The following is a 17,877-nucleotide window of genomic DNA, read 5'->3' on the forward strand; positions in this document are numbered from 1 at the left end:
TCAGAGATACTAGGTTCTTTTTGGTGGGTGGAGCTTTGGTGTGGTAGTGTGAATACGTACAGTCTAAGGAGGTTCTGTCTAGGAGATTGGTATTTAAGTGGTCCAGTGTGACCCTCCAATCTTTCCTGGGAATCTTGAAGTTCTGTCTAGGAAAGAATAATCTTTCCTGGGAACTTACTTAGTGAGTACTATTCATTTCTACGGTAAAAATTCATCGAAGCAATGTCAGGAAGTAAGGCTTCAAATTCTATCAGATATGAGGTGGAGAAATTTGATGGAAGAATCAATTTTGGCTTGTGGCAAGTTCAAGTCAAGGATATTTTGATTCAATCAGGATTACACAAGACGTTGAAGGGCAGACCAATCCCTGAAGTCAGCAGTGATACTAGCGTGACTGATGAAACAAAGAGCAGATCTGTAATGAGCGATGAAGATTGGGAGGATCTGGATTTGAGAGCAGCAAGTGCGATACGTCTGTGCTTGGCCAAGAATGTTCTTGCAAATATTCATGGAATATCTACGGCAAAAGAACTCTGGGAAAAGCTCGAAGAATTGTATCAAACAAAGGGCGTTTCAAATCGGGTGTACCTGAAGGAGCAGTTTCATACACTGCAGATGAGTGAAGGTACGACTATTTCAGATCATTTAAGTGTTCTCAATGGCATTGTCTCTGAACTAGAATCTATTGGAGTTAAAATTGATGATGAGGATCAAGCCTTGAGGCTCATCTGGTCTCTTCCATCTTCCTATGAGCATATGAAGCCTATTTTGATACATGGGAAGGAGAAAATAATTTTTTCAGAAGTTACCAGTAAACTCTTTTCTGAAGAGAGAAGACTAGGTGGTGGAAGAAATGGTTCACCTGGAAACTTAGCATTGGTAGTAGCTGGTAATGGGAAGAGGAAGAACTCCATGAAGATGAAAGTAGTCTGCTGGGGGTGTGGACAATCTGGGCACGTCAAGAAAAATTGTCCAAGAGCAGGAGCAGGTTCGGCAAGTGGCTCCAAGTCAGTAAATGGAGATACTGGTAATGAAACTAACGTTGTGTCTCTCTCCATGGAAGACGATGTCTGTTAAAGGGACATGTACATCCTCATGGCATGCCGCTAATTCCCAAAGTTGCCATGATAGAGGATGCGTTAATGTTAGTGGGTCCACAAGTTTGCACACATGCATTGGTTTGGCATTAATGCAGGGTGTGGTGGAAATTTATGTCAATGGCTGATGAACTTCCAGGAAAGCCAAACGTGGAAGTTGCACCATAATTTTTCAGCAAGGTTATTTTCGACATGGGCCGAAATTGAAATGCTTAGAATTGGTTTATTCTAAGTGGTTATGCTTTTATGGTGGAGCATGATAGCAGAAGTTATGAAGATCTTCATTGCGGTGGAGCGTGGCTGTGGGATCGACCAAAGTCGCAAGGTGGAGATTGTTAGGTTTATGCTCCTTTGGAGTCCCACATCGGTGGGAGAAAAATAAGGAGGAGGCCCCATGGCCTATAAAAGGGAGGTTTAGCCTCCTAGTTAAATACACCAAGTCATAAGCTTAATTAGTAACTTGTGACTCTAAGAAAAGTCCTCTATTAGCTTTTTCTTGTAAAAAGAAAAGAGGTGAGAGTTAAAGTTTTACTAGTGGGAAAGTTTTGTGGGTGTCATTTGGGGTGAGGAGAAAAATTGTGTGATTGTAATAATTTTTCACATAGTGTATTTTCTTCTCTGGGTCTAGTGGTTTTTCTCCTGTTTTTAGGAGTTTCCACGTAAATTCTTGTGTTGTTATTATTTTTCTAATTTTCTTCATATTTCACGAAAAAGTAGATCCTGTAGTGAATTTGGTAGGTTCAAATTCCTAACAACTCGGGACAAAAGAACATGGTCAAGGGCCGACTCACGGCACAACGTCGAACTGACCCAAACCAAAACACGTACACGAATTGTAATTCAAAAAAGCAGGATTGGAGCTTTTCTGATTTGCAACCAGATAAGAGCAGCGTCCCCACGTTTCTAATTGGTAGGCCATGGAAGAGATGCTATGGGACCTTTATCATGCAGTCATGGATCGATAAGCGATGTAATTGACCCTGCTGGATGGCACATGTGAAATGGGACTTTGCGCTGCGCACATTGTTCTGCGGGGAGTATCAGAACAGTACTGGAGCTGGTGCTTTAACCTCAAAGACGGTGAGCTAGAAGGGTTTCAAGGTGACAGCTAATGCTTCCGAGGCCCAAGGTAATTGCATTCTTTGGAGTTTGGAGCTTCCTCGCTGACAGTACTTGGGTCCACTGGTTTTCCGTATTCTCCTGATTTGAAACTTGAGAGTGTTGGTTTTTTGCGACCCAAGTTCAGAATAATTTGCTGCGGTTTTTTATGAATTTTCAATGGGCTTCGACCGTACGTAGAACGTAGACTTGGGCCGACAGACATCGGGTCTTACACTTTTTTCAAAAGCAACGTTAAGATATGTTTGTACGCATGCACTTTCGAGCTCATATTTTTATTTCTTGCTCTTAATGTAAATAAAATAAATGCAGAACTGCTTTAATATACAATTAAAAACTTGGAAATCATGATGATGATCTTGAGAGGATCATGTGTTGGCGTAATTGCCGGTTACGCGTATGAAGCCAGCTTTTCGCATCGGCTCATGTTTGGTCGTTGCTATATGGATTCATCCAAATGTAAAGACCATCATTTGACCCATTTAATTAATGAGCTTTTCTTCTAATTATCTTACACACGGCATACTACATATTTTTTTTATTTTATTTTATTTTTTATTTTTATTTTTCTTAAACTAATTAAATTCTTTTACTTACCATCTATATATCACACAATTCGTAAGAGAAAAAAAAAATAAATAAAAAATATGTGGTATGTTGGGATGATAGATAGAATTTTTCCTAATTAATTGATCTGATCCAACCAATACTTTCAACGAAATATTTGAAATATGCTGAGAATATATATATATATATATATTTATATACACACATGTATTTGAAAGAGACCTTCGCGCTTTCTTTATGTGGCATTAGTACGTACCTACAAAAGCATAGTGTGGAGCATGTACTCAATAAAGAAAAAATAATCAGCTTTCACAATTTGTGCCAGCATGGTTGCCGGGTGGGTAGAGATGGTGATCAATTACCCAATTAATTATGACAGCCAACATCTTTTCCAAGATTAATGGTGCTGATATTGCAAAGGGTCATCATGTTGATCTAATTATTGGCAGGCTTGTATCTCTAATTAAAAAGTAGCACTGAGATCATTTGATAAATAGTTTATCATCTTAATTTATTTATTAAAGATCAGTAGAAGACATAATATTCCTAATATTTTAATTAGGCATGAACGTACCAAAAAAAACTCAACTTCTACAACCGAACTGCAAGCTTACAGTACTACTAATTGATGAATGAAAACCGCAGTGTTAGTCGGTGCAAAGGCTTGCTAGACATGCATGGGAATTGGAAGGGATGTTTAGGTCCCATGACAATAAGTCCACGACTGGAGGACAGATTCAACCTACAGGCCCAAGAGCACATAACACGAACCATATGATATGATAACGTTGATAGATTAGGGTGGTTATCTCGTCCACTTATTAAGGAATTATTTAAGGTGAACCATTGGATTTAATGATTATCTACATCCTCAGCACTTCTATAAATAATATATGAAGGTAATAAATAACTAAATGATTATCGTAACTTACACTTATATTGAGATAACATCTCTCTAACTTAGACATCGAAGTTCTTCTGGGCACTCAATTGTGTCCTCTCATCTGTTACAGGTTATTCAAGTAGTTGGTAGTAATGTGAAATACGTCATTTACAGGTTTGTGATAGTTAGTGAAATATATGAATCAATTAATACCCAAATTAAACATGAGCAAAAGATGTTATATATATTAGAATGAAAAGGCATGATCAGGAGTTGGAATTAATGATCATTCTGGATCGAGGAGCCATATGTACGCACGATCGATGTTGGTTTCTGCAGAAAAGGTGATACATATATATGCATGATCTACAGGAAACTAGTTCTATATAATGAAAAACATATAATATGCATGCTACGTACATTCCGGCTACAAACATATTATTTTAAGGTCTGTCTATACATAATATGGGGGACAAAACAAAGCACATGAGGAAGGAAATGGTCGTCTTGGGTGTAGGTTTTACTTGTTCATGAAATACTGCAATGCAGGGTCCTACGGTTGGACGTGACAACCATGCGGCAAGCTAGCTTCCCTTTTAAAAATTGGCCGACGGAGCTCATCATTAAATTAATTAAAAAGAAGTCATGTATGTTGTTGGGGGCATGCATTTACATATAGACGATCAAGAGTTGACAAGTGCATGTAATTTGGTGTAGCATCCGCGTCTGAATACATAACGAATTTCCATTTCCTTCCTACAAATCCGGCATCATATATTATAGAATTATTCATATATAATAGCATCATTTGACGCGTCTACTTAGTCTACTATACCGCGACTGTTTAATCATCATGCCAACCATAATGTTTACAACGTACGTCCGTGGAAATTAAAAATAAAAATAAAATCAAAACTAACTGCTAGCCCTCTCAAAGGTGGATATTATATGTGAGAAATGATATTTGCAATCATAAAGTGTGCAAGTAATGTGCAATCTCTTTGAAAATAATGAGTAAATACAGGACTTACATAAAAAAAATTAATTTTTTAATAATCAACTCTACTCTTTTTCAAAACAATTGTTCATTACTTGCACACTTCACGACTATATATAATATTACTCATTATATATAGAATGAATATAACAATATTATTTTTTATAAAAAAAAATGTTATATACTCTATTATTCATTTGCGTCTCCTTTTTACTTTCATTTTTTTTTTTTACAGGTTTTTCTTTTTTAAGTATTATTTATTTTTACAGAGGAGATGAGTTAAGATTAAAGTTAAAGTTGAATAAAATATTGCTAGAATATATTTTTTTAATATTATTTTTATTTTAAGATTTAAAAAAGTTGAATTGTTTATTTTATTTTATATAAAAATTTATAAAAATTATAATAATTAAATAAGATGGATTACAAAAAAATTATAAAAACAAACGAGGCCTTATTCTATTACGTTGATGGCACAAAACATCCAGTTTGAGTATCGCATATTTTGAAAGCACACGTTATTTTTTACAATACGAAAAATATTTTCATAAAGTGTATTATAAAAATAATATCATTTTATAAAAATATTTTTATTTTATAATATGTATTATGAAATATATTATGTGGCGCTATCATTGCTCGAAAAGAAAAATGAAAACTGATTTATTAATCATCTATCGATCCTGTCACATCAAGATTATAAGATGAAAATTTAATTAATTTTTTTACATATAATAAATAATATTACATATAGTCGTGGACGCCCTCTTTAAGATTATATGAGATCCTCCGACTATATGAGATCCTATGAGTTGATCTCAAGTAAAGTGACATTTTGAGTTCAAAGTTCAAACCTGGCACACGTCCGGCGGCGCGGCTCTCCCCGAGGTTTACGCACCCGGCCGTTCATAGAATTTTTCTTTCACTATTATTTATAATATTTTAAGATATTTTTAATATCAAAAGGACCCTCTTGGATAAGAAGCATCGAAGAAAGATGGAAAATCTTTGCTGCGTCTAGTAGTCTTATAAAAGGACATCCCGACCGGCTCAAGCCTTCCAAAACCACATATAGCTTTTTGTCTGTATCATCTAATCGCACATTTTACAGCCCCTACCTATATAGAAAACTACAGAAGATCCCCAAAGCTGTTCTTAGCAAAAAGAAATCAATCTTAAATGGATTCGATCGAGTCCTTCAAGGGCTATGGCAAGGTAGATGAGCTTGAAGAGCAAGCATTCCGGAAAAGGACTCGCAGGCGTCTCATCATCCTCGTTATCTCTTCCGTCGTCCTTTTGACCGTGATCATCGGAGCTGTTGCCGGAACCTTGATTCACAAGCGTAATTCATCGCCCTCTTCCAACTCGGCTCCCGCCACCGAGTTGACCCCGGCTGCGTCACTCAAAGCTGTGTGCAGCGTGACTGAGTATCCAGACTCGTGCTACTCCAGCATCTCCTCCCTGGACTCCACCAACACCACCGACCCGGAGGTCCTCTTTAAGCTCTCTCTGCACGTCGCCATCAAGGAGCTGTCCAAGCTCGCCAACGAGTTACCGTCCAAGCTGAATGCTACCACCAATGACGCCCAAGTTAAGGAAGCTCTAGAAGTCTGCCAAAGCGTTTTCGAAGATGCGGTGGACTATCTCAATGACTCAATTTCATCCATGGAAGTTGGTCGGGGCGATAAGCTCTTATCTACGGCCAAAATCAATGACATGAAAACGTGGCTGACCACCACCATCACCGACCAAGAAACCTGCTTGGACGCTCTCCAAGAACTCAACTCCACGTTTCTTGAAGATGTAAAAACCGCCATGCAGAACTCCACCGAGTTTGCTAGCAATAGTTTGGCTATTTTGGCCAAGATTCTCGGTTTACTAGCCGACTTTAACACTCCCATCCATCGGAGGAGGATGCTTGGGTTTGAACTAGGAGAATTTCCGGATTGGGTTAGCCACGGTGACCGGAGGTTACTCGAGGAGGGCAACAGGATGGTGAATCTGACGGTGGCGCAGGACGGAAGCGGGGACTTTAGGACAATACAAGCAGCGGCGGATGCGGTGCCAAAGAAGAGCGAAACGAGATTTGTGATATATGTGAAGGAAGGAAAATACTTGGAGAACGTGATAATGGACAAGAGCAAGTGGAATGTGATGATGTATGGGGATGGCAAGATGAAGACCATTGTCTCCGGCAGCCTGAACTTCGTGGACGGAACTCCCACCTTCTCCACTGCCACTTTCGGTAAGTATACGTCTTACCCCGACCACCTTAATTGCCTTGATTATCACATTTTTCGCTAAAGGTAAAAACCAAGCATACCCGTAAGAAAATATTTCTAGTTAATGGACATCCTTGTACTGCATGCTTGGTAACTAATGCTTATTTTGCTTCATTCACTTTCATCTGCAATAATGCATTTATAGTTAGTACATGAGTTTAATCCGCGTAAATTCGTAATAGTACTAATGCTCATTTGGAAGAATGTTGACCGAGACGGTACCAATTAATATTACATATAGGTGCAAGGGTGATATTGATAATGCTCGCAACATAAATATTAGTTCTCTGTCCTATGTGCTTGCCGTGCAACACGGCAGTGTGCATGCCGGATTTTATAGCGAAACCCATGTGCCATCTGCAGCTATGGGAAGCTTCCAGCTTAATTAGAAGAACACGTGTACCAGACAGCAGGCCAAGTGCATGCATGGGGTTCTGACTTCTGAATCTGCCGATAGGGTCAAGGAAACCACATGGTTTAGGAGTAACCATGTGAATTGGATGGATGCGCCACTCTTACCTAAAAATCCGATACCCGGCCAGTTTTGCTAATTTGTTGCCCTCCACGACATTCAAAGCATATAATTATCGATGATGCCTTTGGTTCCGATTGCCTGTTGGTGTTGTGGATTAATGACGTGGGTACCTCACCATGTGTCAGTTGTCTGGTTTACATTAATCTGCATTAGTATTGTATATTTTCATGTGGCCCATTATGTTACCTAATTAATTGATTATAATTAATGCATTGCTACCCTCAAGGCCTGCAAATGGTATTTAATATGATTAAATATTATATGTGAAATGGCCTTTTGATTGGTTGTGATCGGTGGTCAGGTTGGGCTACTTTGTAACGAATGACATTTATTCCAACAAAGATGTTTTATATATTGACCATGCTAACTTTTTAAACCTAGATCATTGAAAAAAAAAAGATTTAGTTATGCTAAGCATGGAAACACCAATTCCTCACTTGCATGTTGTGTATCATGTCTACTCTTCTTTAAGGATCCCAAAGGCTTGTGTCGAATTGAAAACGATCGGCTTGTGTGAGTCCATTCCATAGAGAGGCTCGTAAACCATTAACTAGTTGGGTTGGAATGGATGGATATATTTGGTGTTTTTACATTCAATTTACTGGATTTTCTATGCTAGCTAGGAATTAATAATGAGTAATGAGTACTAATTACCTGCATGGAACATGTGATGATGAGCAGCTGTTGCGGGGAGGGGGTTCATTGCAAGAGACATGGGGTTCATTAACACTGCTGGTGCTGAAAAGCACCAGGCAGTGGCATTCCGGTCTGGCTCCGACCGCTCGGTGTTTTACAGGTGCTCATTTGATGCTTTCCAGGACACCCTCTACGCTCACTCCAACCGCCAGTTCTACCGTGACTGTGACATTACCGGCACCATCGACTTCATCTTCGGCAATGCTGCTGTGGTCTTCCAGAACTGCAGCATCCAGCCCAGGCAGCCCCTACCCAACCAGTTCAACACCATCACGGCTCAGGGCAAGAAGGACCCCAATCAAAATAGTGGCATTTCAATCCAGAAATGTTTCTTCAGTCCTCTGGATAATCTCACAGCTTCAACTTACCTCGGCCGGCCTTGGAAAAACTTCTCCACCACAGTTATTATGCAGTCTCAAATTGAGTCATTCTTGAATCCATTAGGGTGGATGTCATGGGTCCCCAATGTTGAACCGCCCAGCACCATCTTCTATGCAGAGTACCAAAATGCTGGGCCTGGATCCATTGTAGATAAAAGGGTTAAATGGGTTGGTTTCAAACCCACTCTAACGTCAGATGAGGCTGGCAAATTCACTGTGGATTCCTTTATTCAGGGTAGTGATTGGTTACCAGAAACAGATGTGGGTTATGATGCGTCTTTCTGATCTTCAAAAACTGCTGGCATCAAAAAGGCGTACGTACCCCTTTGTAGTATAGAAAACAATGGTTCATATTTTTTTATTTTCTGATACCAAGATTTGTTAGTATGGTCATTTAATTTTTTGGTTCTCCTTCTTTTGAGCAATCTCTTTGTAACCTTCTTTATATCATACATTAAAATTTTAGCAATTTTCACGATTAATAACGAGTGGATTGAAAATACAGCCTTTTTATTTTTACATTGTGATTTCTGGGTAAACTAGCAACATGCAAGATTAAGTCAGTGACTCAGTAGAGTCGTAGACAATGAAATAATAATTAAAAGAATTTGCTATTTATTGCATTGTTAGCGTGGAAAAGGTGGAGATCCACGTAATTAAATGCCCATTACACGTTAGTGCTTTGCAAATTGTCCAACAACAAATTTATACATTTAGACTAAAAATATTGAGTATTTTTTTTTTTAAAAAAGATGACAGTATTTCAATTTTATTAATAATATTCACTTATAACAAAAGATAGAAAGGTCCTAAAGTAAATGAAATGAGGAAATTAATAAAAGAATATTACAAAAGGTATGTAAATGAATTTTATTTTTTTATCATTTTACATTATATTAAGTAAAATTATTAAGATATTTGAACACATCATTTATATCATTTAAATAATAAAATTTAATCATTAAAATTTAAATTTTTAAATTAATATTTTAAATTAATGTATTATTTAGTTATACAGATGAGATGAGATGAAATAAGAATTAAGTAAAATATTGTTAAAATATAATTTTTTAATATTAATTTTATTTTAAAATTTTAAAATATTTATTTATTATATTTTATATAAAAATTTAAAAAAATTATAATAATTAAATAAAATGGGATAGATACATAAAATTTTCGTACAAGCCCCGAAAAAAATGTACTTTCATTGAAGTCACTCTCGCCTTTTGGTGGCATGGAAAGGACTATAAATTACGAGTGTTTAACTATTTATTGGTTGGAAACATAGGAAGGAAAGGAAGGAAGGGATAGAGATTCAGAAATCAAGAGCGCAGTAGCTCGCAGGCAAAGTAAAGCTGGAGGAGCCGTTAGACACAGCACGCGTTCAGAGATAGTCAGGTGGCTATAGAAGAAATTGCCAAATCCTCAATCTTCGCACAGCACGTCTGTGTTTGATTGGAGTCGCTCTCTAAAAGTAAGTAATTCGCCAGTATCATCGAACACCCATATCTACGAGCGCCTATAAATAGCGAGAAATGATGCGGAAATTCGTCAGCGACAGAGCCGGTCGGAACATTATCCTCGTACGTTCCTTTCACCATCTGAAACAGCTGCTGCAGCGTCCTCTCTCGGCGACCCAGTCACGATTCCTGTCTTCTACTGTTCTCGATTCCACTTCTTCTATGGCTTCCTCGAATTCCTCTGCTCCTCCTGTCAACCTTGATACCATTAACCCCAAGGTCTTGCTGTTCGTCTTCTTTAATTCTCTAATGCGTTAGACCAACTGGGATCCACTGTTTAATTGCTTTTTCTCTACTATACATCGTTAACGTTTCTGATTTCAATGATTCTGTACTTGGGTTTTTTTTCTTTTATGTCTTTGCTTCTGGGTTTGCCGAATTTAACTTTGATGGATGCTTGATCTCTTAATTCCAATCTTGCTGAGCATTCATGGACGTGTTCGCTTTTACCGAAAACCTTTACTATAGAGATTTTTCTTTTTTGTGATTGTATTTTATTTTGCACCAATGGCACTGTATGCATATCTTTCATTACTAGGTTTACTTGGGCTATTTTGTTATTTAAATTTGATTTTTTATAATATAATTTGACCCGACTGATCGCAACGAGTTCACTTCTCTAGCGAATCTGATTGAAACTAGTTCATATATATTGAACGTTACTTGGACCTAGTCCAGGAGCCCTCTGCAACGATGGCCGAGTATATGCAAGGTTTATGAAGCATCATCTCTTAGTTACTTTTCTATTTTGACCTTTTCAAATCCCCCCTCCCCCAAACCCCACCCAACTCCAGAGGTTTAGGAAAAAGAAACTTGACAAGTGAACAAGAGGTAGTCCGCTCTTGTTTTTATCAGTATTATTTTTTTTAGCTTTTTAATGTTTGGGTAATTTGCTAGAAAATATCAAAAATAAATCTCTCTAGGAGTATGAGAGATACTATACCTGTAGAAGGAATCATTGTATACAGGTTGAAGTCTCAAAAAGTTAAAGAATTGGAGAAAAAGTTGATATAGAGGACCAAGGGGAAAAAGCTAATACAGAGGACCAAGAAAAATATACTTCCTTTTGAGCGCATAAGAAAGAAACTAGTGGTCAAAATATGTTTATCTTCTGGATATGACTGGTCATTACTAAAGTGTTACTTTTCCCAGGTTCTCAAATGTGAGTATGCTGTCCGTGGTGAGATTGTCACCCTTGCTCAGGTAATAGGGCAAGCCATATTGCTTACAATTCCTAGGAAAAGTTATTTTTCAAAAAGGAAAGTGTCAGTTTTTTCTAGATCTTGTATAAGGAGCTTGGTTTTTCTTAACCTGATCCTTAACCTGATCCATGTGATTTCTATAATCCAACATTTTTTTCTCTAAGCATTATTTGTGTTGTCCTGTTGCCGCAGACGCTACAACAAGAGTTACAGAGTAAACCAGGCTCACATCCCTTTGATGAGGTATGGTTCTTGTCTCTTACATATTATTTCCAATGCAAGTTTCTTTACTTAGGTATTACATGTTTCCCTGCCTGAGGTAAACTAAATTTCCTTGCCATAACTCTTTTTCAATGCTTCAATAAATATTATTTTGTCTTGTTACCAATAGGTAGCGACTGATTGCTGATAAATTTCTTGCAACTAAAGTAGAAGAAAATGATTTGGCATTCATGATGACAAGCTAGGAAGTATCTAACATGTGGATATTATTTGAATAGCAACATCTATAAGGAATAAGTACTGAGTAGTAGTACTTGAAAGAAAATAGGTTTTGTTTCCTTCTGATAGAAAATAGCATTTAAAAAAAAAACTAATTGAGCAATATCAAAAGCATCATATTTGGATTTCTCTTGGGAATAATTACAAGAAGCACATCTTGCTTGATTCACTCTCTAGCCACAATCTCCAAATAAATATGCACCTTTGAAATTTGACATGCCAATGTCTAGTTCCTAAGGCAAGTATTGTGTTTGCGGTACTGACTTGTATTCATCTTATACAGATACTTTACTGCAACATAGGAAATCCTCAATCTCTTGGTCAGGAGCCAATAACTTTTTTCAGAGAGGTTGGTTCACTGAAATAATGTGCTTCAAAGCACTAACCTTGTACAATTAAATGAGTATTTTATTCCTAAATCATCACTGTTTAGGTTCTTTCCTTGTGCGACCATCCTGCTATTTTGGACAGAAGTGAAACGCAGGGTCTGTTCAGGTAATAAAAGTTTACATATTCAATGTGGCTATTCTAGGATGCTATATACTTGCTAGAACACTTAATAGATATATATGACTACTATATTTTGGTCTGTCACCATGAATCTTTTCTTCATTTATTCAAAATGTCGTTTATCTAGCCTATGAATTTCTGCTATGTCTACAAAAATTAAGTAGACACCTGATGGTAGTGATACCATTTGAACTTAGTATTACGGGGTCTAAATACTCTAAATGGTTGTTGCCTGCCTAGAAACCAATTATCAAATCTTGTGTTGGTTGGTAATGTTTCGCCTTGTGTTTTACCCTAGTTCTTCAAATCTCCTTTTAATTTTAGAGCAACCTCTATAATGTTTCTTTGAGAATTAATCTCTGTTGTTTACAGTTATTGTGGTAGAATTTTAGCTTTTCTTTGAGAACTAAGGTCTGTTGTTTACGATTCTCCTTCTGACCTGTTGCAGTGCAGATGCTGTAGAGCGTGCTTGGCAGATTCTGGATCAAATACCAGGAAGGGCAACTGGTGCTTATAGTCACAGTCAGGTACTGATAACACTGTTCACCCCAGAGAAGTTTGAGGGATAATTTGATGCTATTTTCGTGGTCCATGTTGGGATGTCATAACTGCTATTCTTTTCCTTTGCACCTTCAGGGTATTAAGGGATTACGTGATACAATTGCTGCTGGTATTGAAGCTCGTGATGGTTTTCCTGCTGATCCAAATGATATTTTCTTGACAGACGGTGCAAGCCCAGCGGTTACTTTCAAGCTCAGATACTTTTTGTTTTTATAAATTCTAGTCTTTTCTATCTCCAAAAAATACATCATAACAGGTTGTGTTTCATGTCTTAACAGGTCCACGCAATGATGCAATTACTAATAAGATCCGAAAAGGATGGCATTCTCTGTCCCATTCCTCAGTACCCTTTGTACTCTGCTTCAATTGCTCTCCATGGTGGCACACTGGTAAACTTCTAACTTAGTCAACTGGTTGATTAGTTGCATTCAACTACTAACTTTTTGTTGGCTAATGGCCTATATTCTTTTTGTACAGTTGGTATAAAAATTGACCTGACTTGGTTGCTTTGGAGTTGGAAAATAGAGATGGGATTTACTCTTTCATGAATATTCTTTCAATGTTGAAGTATTGCTTCTTTTCCTTAATTGCAGGTTCCTTACTATCTTGACGAAGCAACAGGATGGGGACTTGAAGTATCTGAGCTTGAGAAGCAATTGGACAATGCCAAGTCCAAGGGTGTCATAGTTAGGGCCTTGGTTGTTATAAATCCAGGCAATCCAACAGGGCAGGTAAGTGATAAATAGGTTTTAAGCAGGAAATTTTTTAGTGCAAGGTGTTTTGAATTTCTTGTAAAAGAGATTGCTTTGATGGGAAAATAAGTGCATACTTTTTGGCCATGCTACATGAGATGATTTTTAAGTAATGCCTGAAGGTTCTTGCCGAGGAGAACCAGCGGGGCATTGTGGAGTTCTGCAAGAAAGCAGGGCTTGTTCTACTGGCAGATGAGGTTGGTGATATAACTTAAGAAGGGCTTTCGAGGAGCTGATTTTTCTTACTGTGCTTTATTGACTCTCTTTACTTTTCTGAAGTCATGCCACTTAACTTGGGGATGTGAATTACTATGTCAAAGTAAGATCTAATGTCGAATAAAATATACAGGTATATCAGGAAAACGTTTACGTTCCTGAGAAGACATTCCACTCGTTCAAGAAGATTTCTCGGTCTATGGGGTATGGTGAAGAGGATCTTTCCCTAGTATCTTTCCAGTCAGTCTCTAAAGGTAAGTTGGATTTCTCAATTAAAACTAATTGAGAAAATAGGTGAGGAGCTTCTGTAAAACATTAGATTCAAGTTTAAGAAGCACGTTTTTCTATGCTGCCTTCAGGCTTCTATGGGGAGTGTGGAAAAAGAGGAGGTTACATGGAGGTCACTGGATTCAATGCTGACGTACGGGAACAAATATACAAAATGGCATCTGTAAATCTTTGTTCTAATATCTCTGGTCAAATTCTTGCAAGCCTTGTCATGAGCCCTCCCAAGGTTAATTTTTTGCCTCTAAATTAGTGGTCTTTGTCTGCTTCTTTGTGTTTTTAGTTCTCTTCATCTTTAGTATTATTCTACTTCTGGCTTTAGGATTAGACAAAGCTTAATTTTACCTAGTTTGAAAAGCTTCTTAAGAGGATTGGATCAGACCAGGTCAGAAAGTTTTAACTTGGGAATGTTGGTTCTTGATCATGAGTCGTGAGACCTCAATCCTTCTGAATCGGAATTGATTCGACCATGGTATATCATTTAAATTTGCAGGGTGTGTTATTTGACCTTAAAGTAGTCAGTTTTTTTTCCTCTTACAATATCAACTGTGTTTCAAATTCACTTCTAGAAATGAAACCAAATGGATGCATGCAGGTAGGCGATGAGTCATATGAATCGTTCAGTGCAGAGAAAGAAGGAATTCTGGCATCATTGGCAAGGCGTGCAAAGGTTGGTTAACTGTAGTCTACTAATTCTATGGGATGAATCAGTGAAGACAATATAGAGAATAGGAGCCTTTAGTTAGCAAGGACTTAAGTGTAGGATGCATAGTCATGTGGAAACTTGTGCCTGGCACTGACAAAGGAGAAGAATCCTATATGCATTCGTAATAGTCCAAAAACTTATATTTGCTATTTCTGAGGTTGTCTTGTTTGCAGTGTTTCTTGACTGACAGTCACAAATCTGTTTGATGTATAGGAATACTTAAATTCTTAGATTAAAAATAACATATATAACAAGTTAACTTACCTCGAGGCATTATGCTACGAACTGAACCATTAAGAATGTCAGTGTTAGCACATTGATCTCTAAAATTTGGTTGAGCTCCTTAGTTTTTTCTCTACTTACCCTCAGTGTGTCTATGTTTGTAAATGGAAACATTTTTTACTTTGCTTGAATGGATAAAATACCAAGAGCTCCTTATACAGTGTGTCAAAGTAATTCTACCCATCAAAAGTCATAACTTATCAGCTTTTTAATTTCCTCTACAATTTTTTTTAATAGGTAATCAAAGATATTGTATTCATAGAAATAGGCAAAGCCTAGGTACACATGAGGTATACATGAAAAATACCTAGCTAGAGGTTACAATTTCCTCTACAATTCAATAACCTTTATGGATTCGTCATTAATTACAAAATTAAAAGAGCATGAGTTGGAATAAACCAAAAGACATGTATTAGAGAAACTAAAGGACTACTAATATTTACAAGGACTACTAATATTTACAAGGTAGACAAATATCCAACAACACGGAGAAGAAGACGACTTGAATGAACAAGAGCAAGCTCTCTAAATGCTAATGCTTCAAAATTATTATATTATCAGAGTTAATTGATCATCTCTGTTAGATGTTACCTCCATGTTAATCTTTTCAGAAAAGATTAGTGCCAAAAGGATATTTGAGAAAGATTGACTAACTATGCTCTCTCTATCTCTCTCTCTCTCTCTCTATTATATAAAACAGGCACTAGAAGATGCATTTAACAATCTAGAAGGAGTATCATGCAACAAAGCAGAAGGGGCAATGTATCTCTTTCCCCGTATTTACCTGCCTCAAAAGGCCATTAAAGCAGCAGAGGCTGTTGATATAGCCCCGGATGCATTCTATTGTCGCCGCCTTCTTAATGCCACAGGAATTGTTGTTGTTCCTGGTTCTGGCTTTGGACAGGTTAGTTATTATTGAACTCTATGATGTGGATTAGTGTTGTTTGTGACTGCTGATGAGTCTATTGGAAGTTTTGGTTTTATTGGCAAATCAACAGGTCATGAACATCAAAATAGCCTTTTTTTTCCTCCCTCTTTAATTAGTGATGGAAACCAAATCCTAACCACATGCCAATCTTTTAGATGCTGTTCATCAGTTCATGTCGTTCAATAGTGGCTTTGTCATAAATATCCAAGTATCATTAGTTTGAGTGTAACATAAGAGAGATCCAGAAAAGGATGGGAAAAGAAACGTGGTTTTTGTGACCATTTGATTGTTGAATTTGACTTAACTAAAATAAAGTTACAATGTGCATTAGCAATTAAAATCCGATCTTTCCACATTTACAAAGTTATTATTTTTCATCCATCAGTTGGTGGGTACAGTTTGTCAATCCTGGTAGTTCAGAGTGCAAAGTGTTGAACATGTGTTAGTTAGAGGATGGAAATTATCGAATGATAAGACGGCATGGGTCTCAAATTTTCTCCTCGTTAACAGTCACTTGTGTTGTGATGCTTTGTGAAAGGTACCTGGCACCTGGCATTTTAGGTGCACAATACTCCCTCAAGAGGATAAGATTCCTGCCATCGTCTCTCGTCTGACAGACTTCCATCAAGGATTCATGGATGAGTTTCGTGACTGAAGGATTTTGCATGGCTTTTTAGAAAGTTCACAATAAGGTGTACCCATTTTGATAGTACGCGGAAATGTTGCAATACATTTTATTCCTTTGTTTCAAGAAGAGGATCCTTTGATCATATTTTTTTTAATCATATTTCGTTGGTCAATCTGTACTAAGCAGCGTAATTCTGTTCAAGGCTCTTGAATGTGTGAAGCTGCCAATTAGAACTTAACACTGACTCCCATAACCCCCTTAATTATCCACCCAAGTACACAAGGCAAGGCCTTTTACAGTCTTTTCCGGTCTTCACTTCTTGTGTTATTTGAAAATTAATATTTTAAATTTTGTTTCGGTGATCATTTTGGTTTAAATATTAGAACAAAATATTTTAATACTGATGCGTTTTGGTGTAACATTTCGAGATTAGCTATATATATGTATAAATTGATAATTAATAAAAGAAATACATGTATATGTAAGTGTGTATCAAAAGCTAATATTAAAAAAATAACAAACTTGTGTTCAGACAAAACAAAAAAATAAAAATAAAAAGTTGAAAAATTATTAAAAAAAAATAAGATTAAAAAAAATGATGGGACATATTTAAATTTACAACAAATTTAAATTATATAAATTCCTTTTAGATTTTAAGATTGTATAAATACCATCTAGATTTGAGATTTACAAAATACAATTCAACCATAAGAAAATTATAAAAACCATTAAAACGGTGTAGTTTAGAATTACCAAAACGACTTGGGAATTTAGATCAAAACGAAACGAGAATGTATAAAATACTATACTGGAACGGAATTTAAAACTGTGCTGAAAAGTCGAGATGCAGGTGGGTCGGGGTTGCTCTTGCGTTGCACTTGACATGAACGGGTGATGGGGGATTGACACCCGTTTCTCTTACAAAGCTTGCCAAGTCAATTCCTTTATGGAAGGAGAGAATAAAGAAAGCCAAAATAATAGACTTAAAACTATCAGAGCGTAGTGGTAGATGAAACAAGCAAGATATAGACCACGCCTACAAAAAAAAAAAAAAAAAAGCAAGATATAGACCACGAAAGAACTGCAACATCTGTAAGCACTGTCTCCTGCGAAGGTACTTGCGTCGGTCAGCTGGTTCTATACTGGAATTTGTCCGTTCTTTCGTTTTAGAGTAACTTGTAGTGCTTGTCTCCTTTTGGTATGATTGCACTAGCGTGTAGATGAACA

At 37.0% G+C, this 17,877-nt stretch overlaps 2 protein-coding genes across 2 annotated transcripts; both read left to right on the forward strand.

Annotated features, from left to right (window-relative positions):
- The first annotated feature begins 5,691 nt into the window (after nt 1-5,691).
- Nucleotides 5,692-8,954, forward strand: LOC121258960 (pectinesterase 3). The gene is made up of 2 exons (XM_041160432.1): nt 5,692-6,908; nt 8,162-8,954. The coding sequence occupies exons 1-2, from the start codon at nt 5,843-5,845 to the stop codon at nt 8,839-8,841; spliced, it is 1,746 nt and encodes a 581-aa protein (XP_041016366.1). The 5' UTR covers nt 5,692-5,842; the 3' UTR covers nt 8,842-8,954.
- A 768-nt stretch (nt 8,955-9,722) lies between these two features.
- LOC121259170 (alanine aminotransferase 2-like) lies at nt 9,723-16,792 on the forward strand. Its single transcript, XM_041160674.1, has 15 exons — nt 9,723-10,298; nt 11,232-11,282; nt 11,474-11,524; nt 12,066-12,131; nt 12,216-12,277; nt 12,741-12,819; nt 12,929-13,033; nt 13,132-13,242; nt 13,447-13,584; nt 13,728-13,802; nt 13,955-14,075; nt 14,181-14,335; nt 14,702-14,776; nt 15,795-15,998; nt 16,561-16,792. The coding sequence occupies exons 1-15, from the start codon at nt 10,095-10,097 to the stop codon at nt 16,675-16,677; spliced, it is 1,614 nt and encodes a 537-aa protein (XP_041016608.1). The 5' UTR covers nt 9,723-10,094; the 3' UTR covers nt 16,678-16,792.
- Nucleotides 16,793-17,877: the final 1,085 nt, after the last annotated feature.

The sequence above is a fragment of the Juglans microcarpa x Juglans regia genome, chromosome 1D (genome assembly GCF_004785595.1).
Source record: "Juglans microcarpa x Juglans regia isolate MS1-56 chromosome 1D, Jm3101_v1.0, whole genome shotgun sequence".
Lineage (NCBI taxonomy): Eukaryota > Viridiplantae > Streptophyta > Magnoliopsida > Fagales > Juglandaceae > Juglans > Juglans microcarpa x Juglans regia.

What these genes read in the sequence shown, in the direction of transcription:
- LOC121258960 (XM_041160432.1), top strand. Translation starts at nt 5,843, where the DNA reads ATGGATTCGATCGAGTCCTTCAAGGGCTATGGCAAGGTAGATGAGCTT. An exon ending in CTTCTCCACTGCCACTTTCG is followed by an intron (nt 6,909 to 8,161) that starts GTAAGTATACGT and finishes GATGATGAGCAG; the next exon opens with CTGTTGCGGGGAGGGGGTTC.
- LOC121259170 (XM_041160674.1), top strand. Translation starts at nt 10,095, where the DNA reads ATGATGCGGAAATTCGTCAGCGACAGAGCCGGTCGGAACATTATCCTC. An exon ending in CTCTCCATGGTGGCACACTG is followed by an intron (nt 13,243 to 13,446) that starts GTAAACTTCTAA and finishes CCTTAATTGCAG; the next exon opens with GTTCCTTACTATCTTGACGA. An exon ending in CTGGTTCTGGCTTTGGACAG is followed by an intron (nt 15,999 to 16,560) that starts GTTAGTTATTAT and finishes GCTTTGTGAAAG; the next exon opens with GTACCTGGCACCTGGCATTT.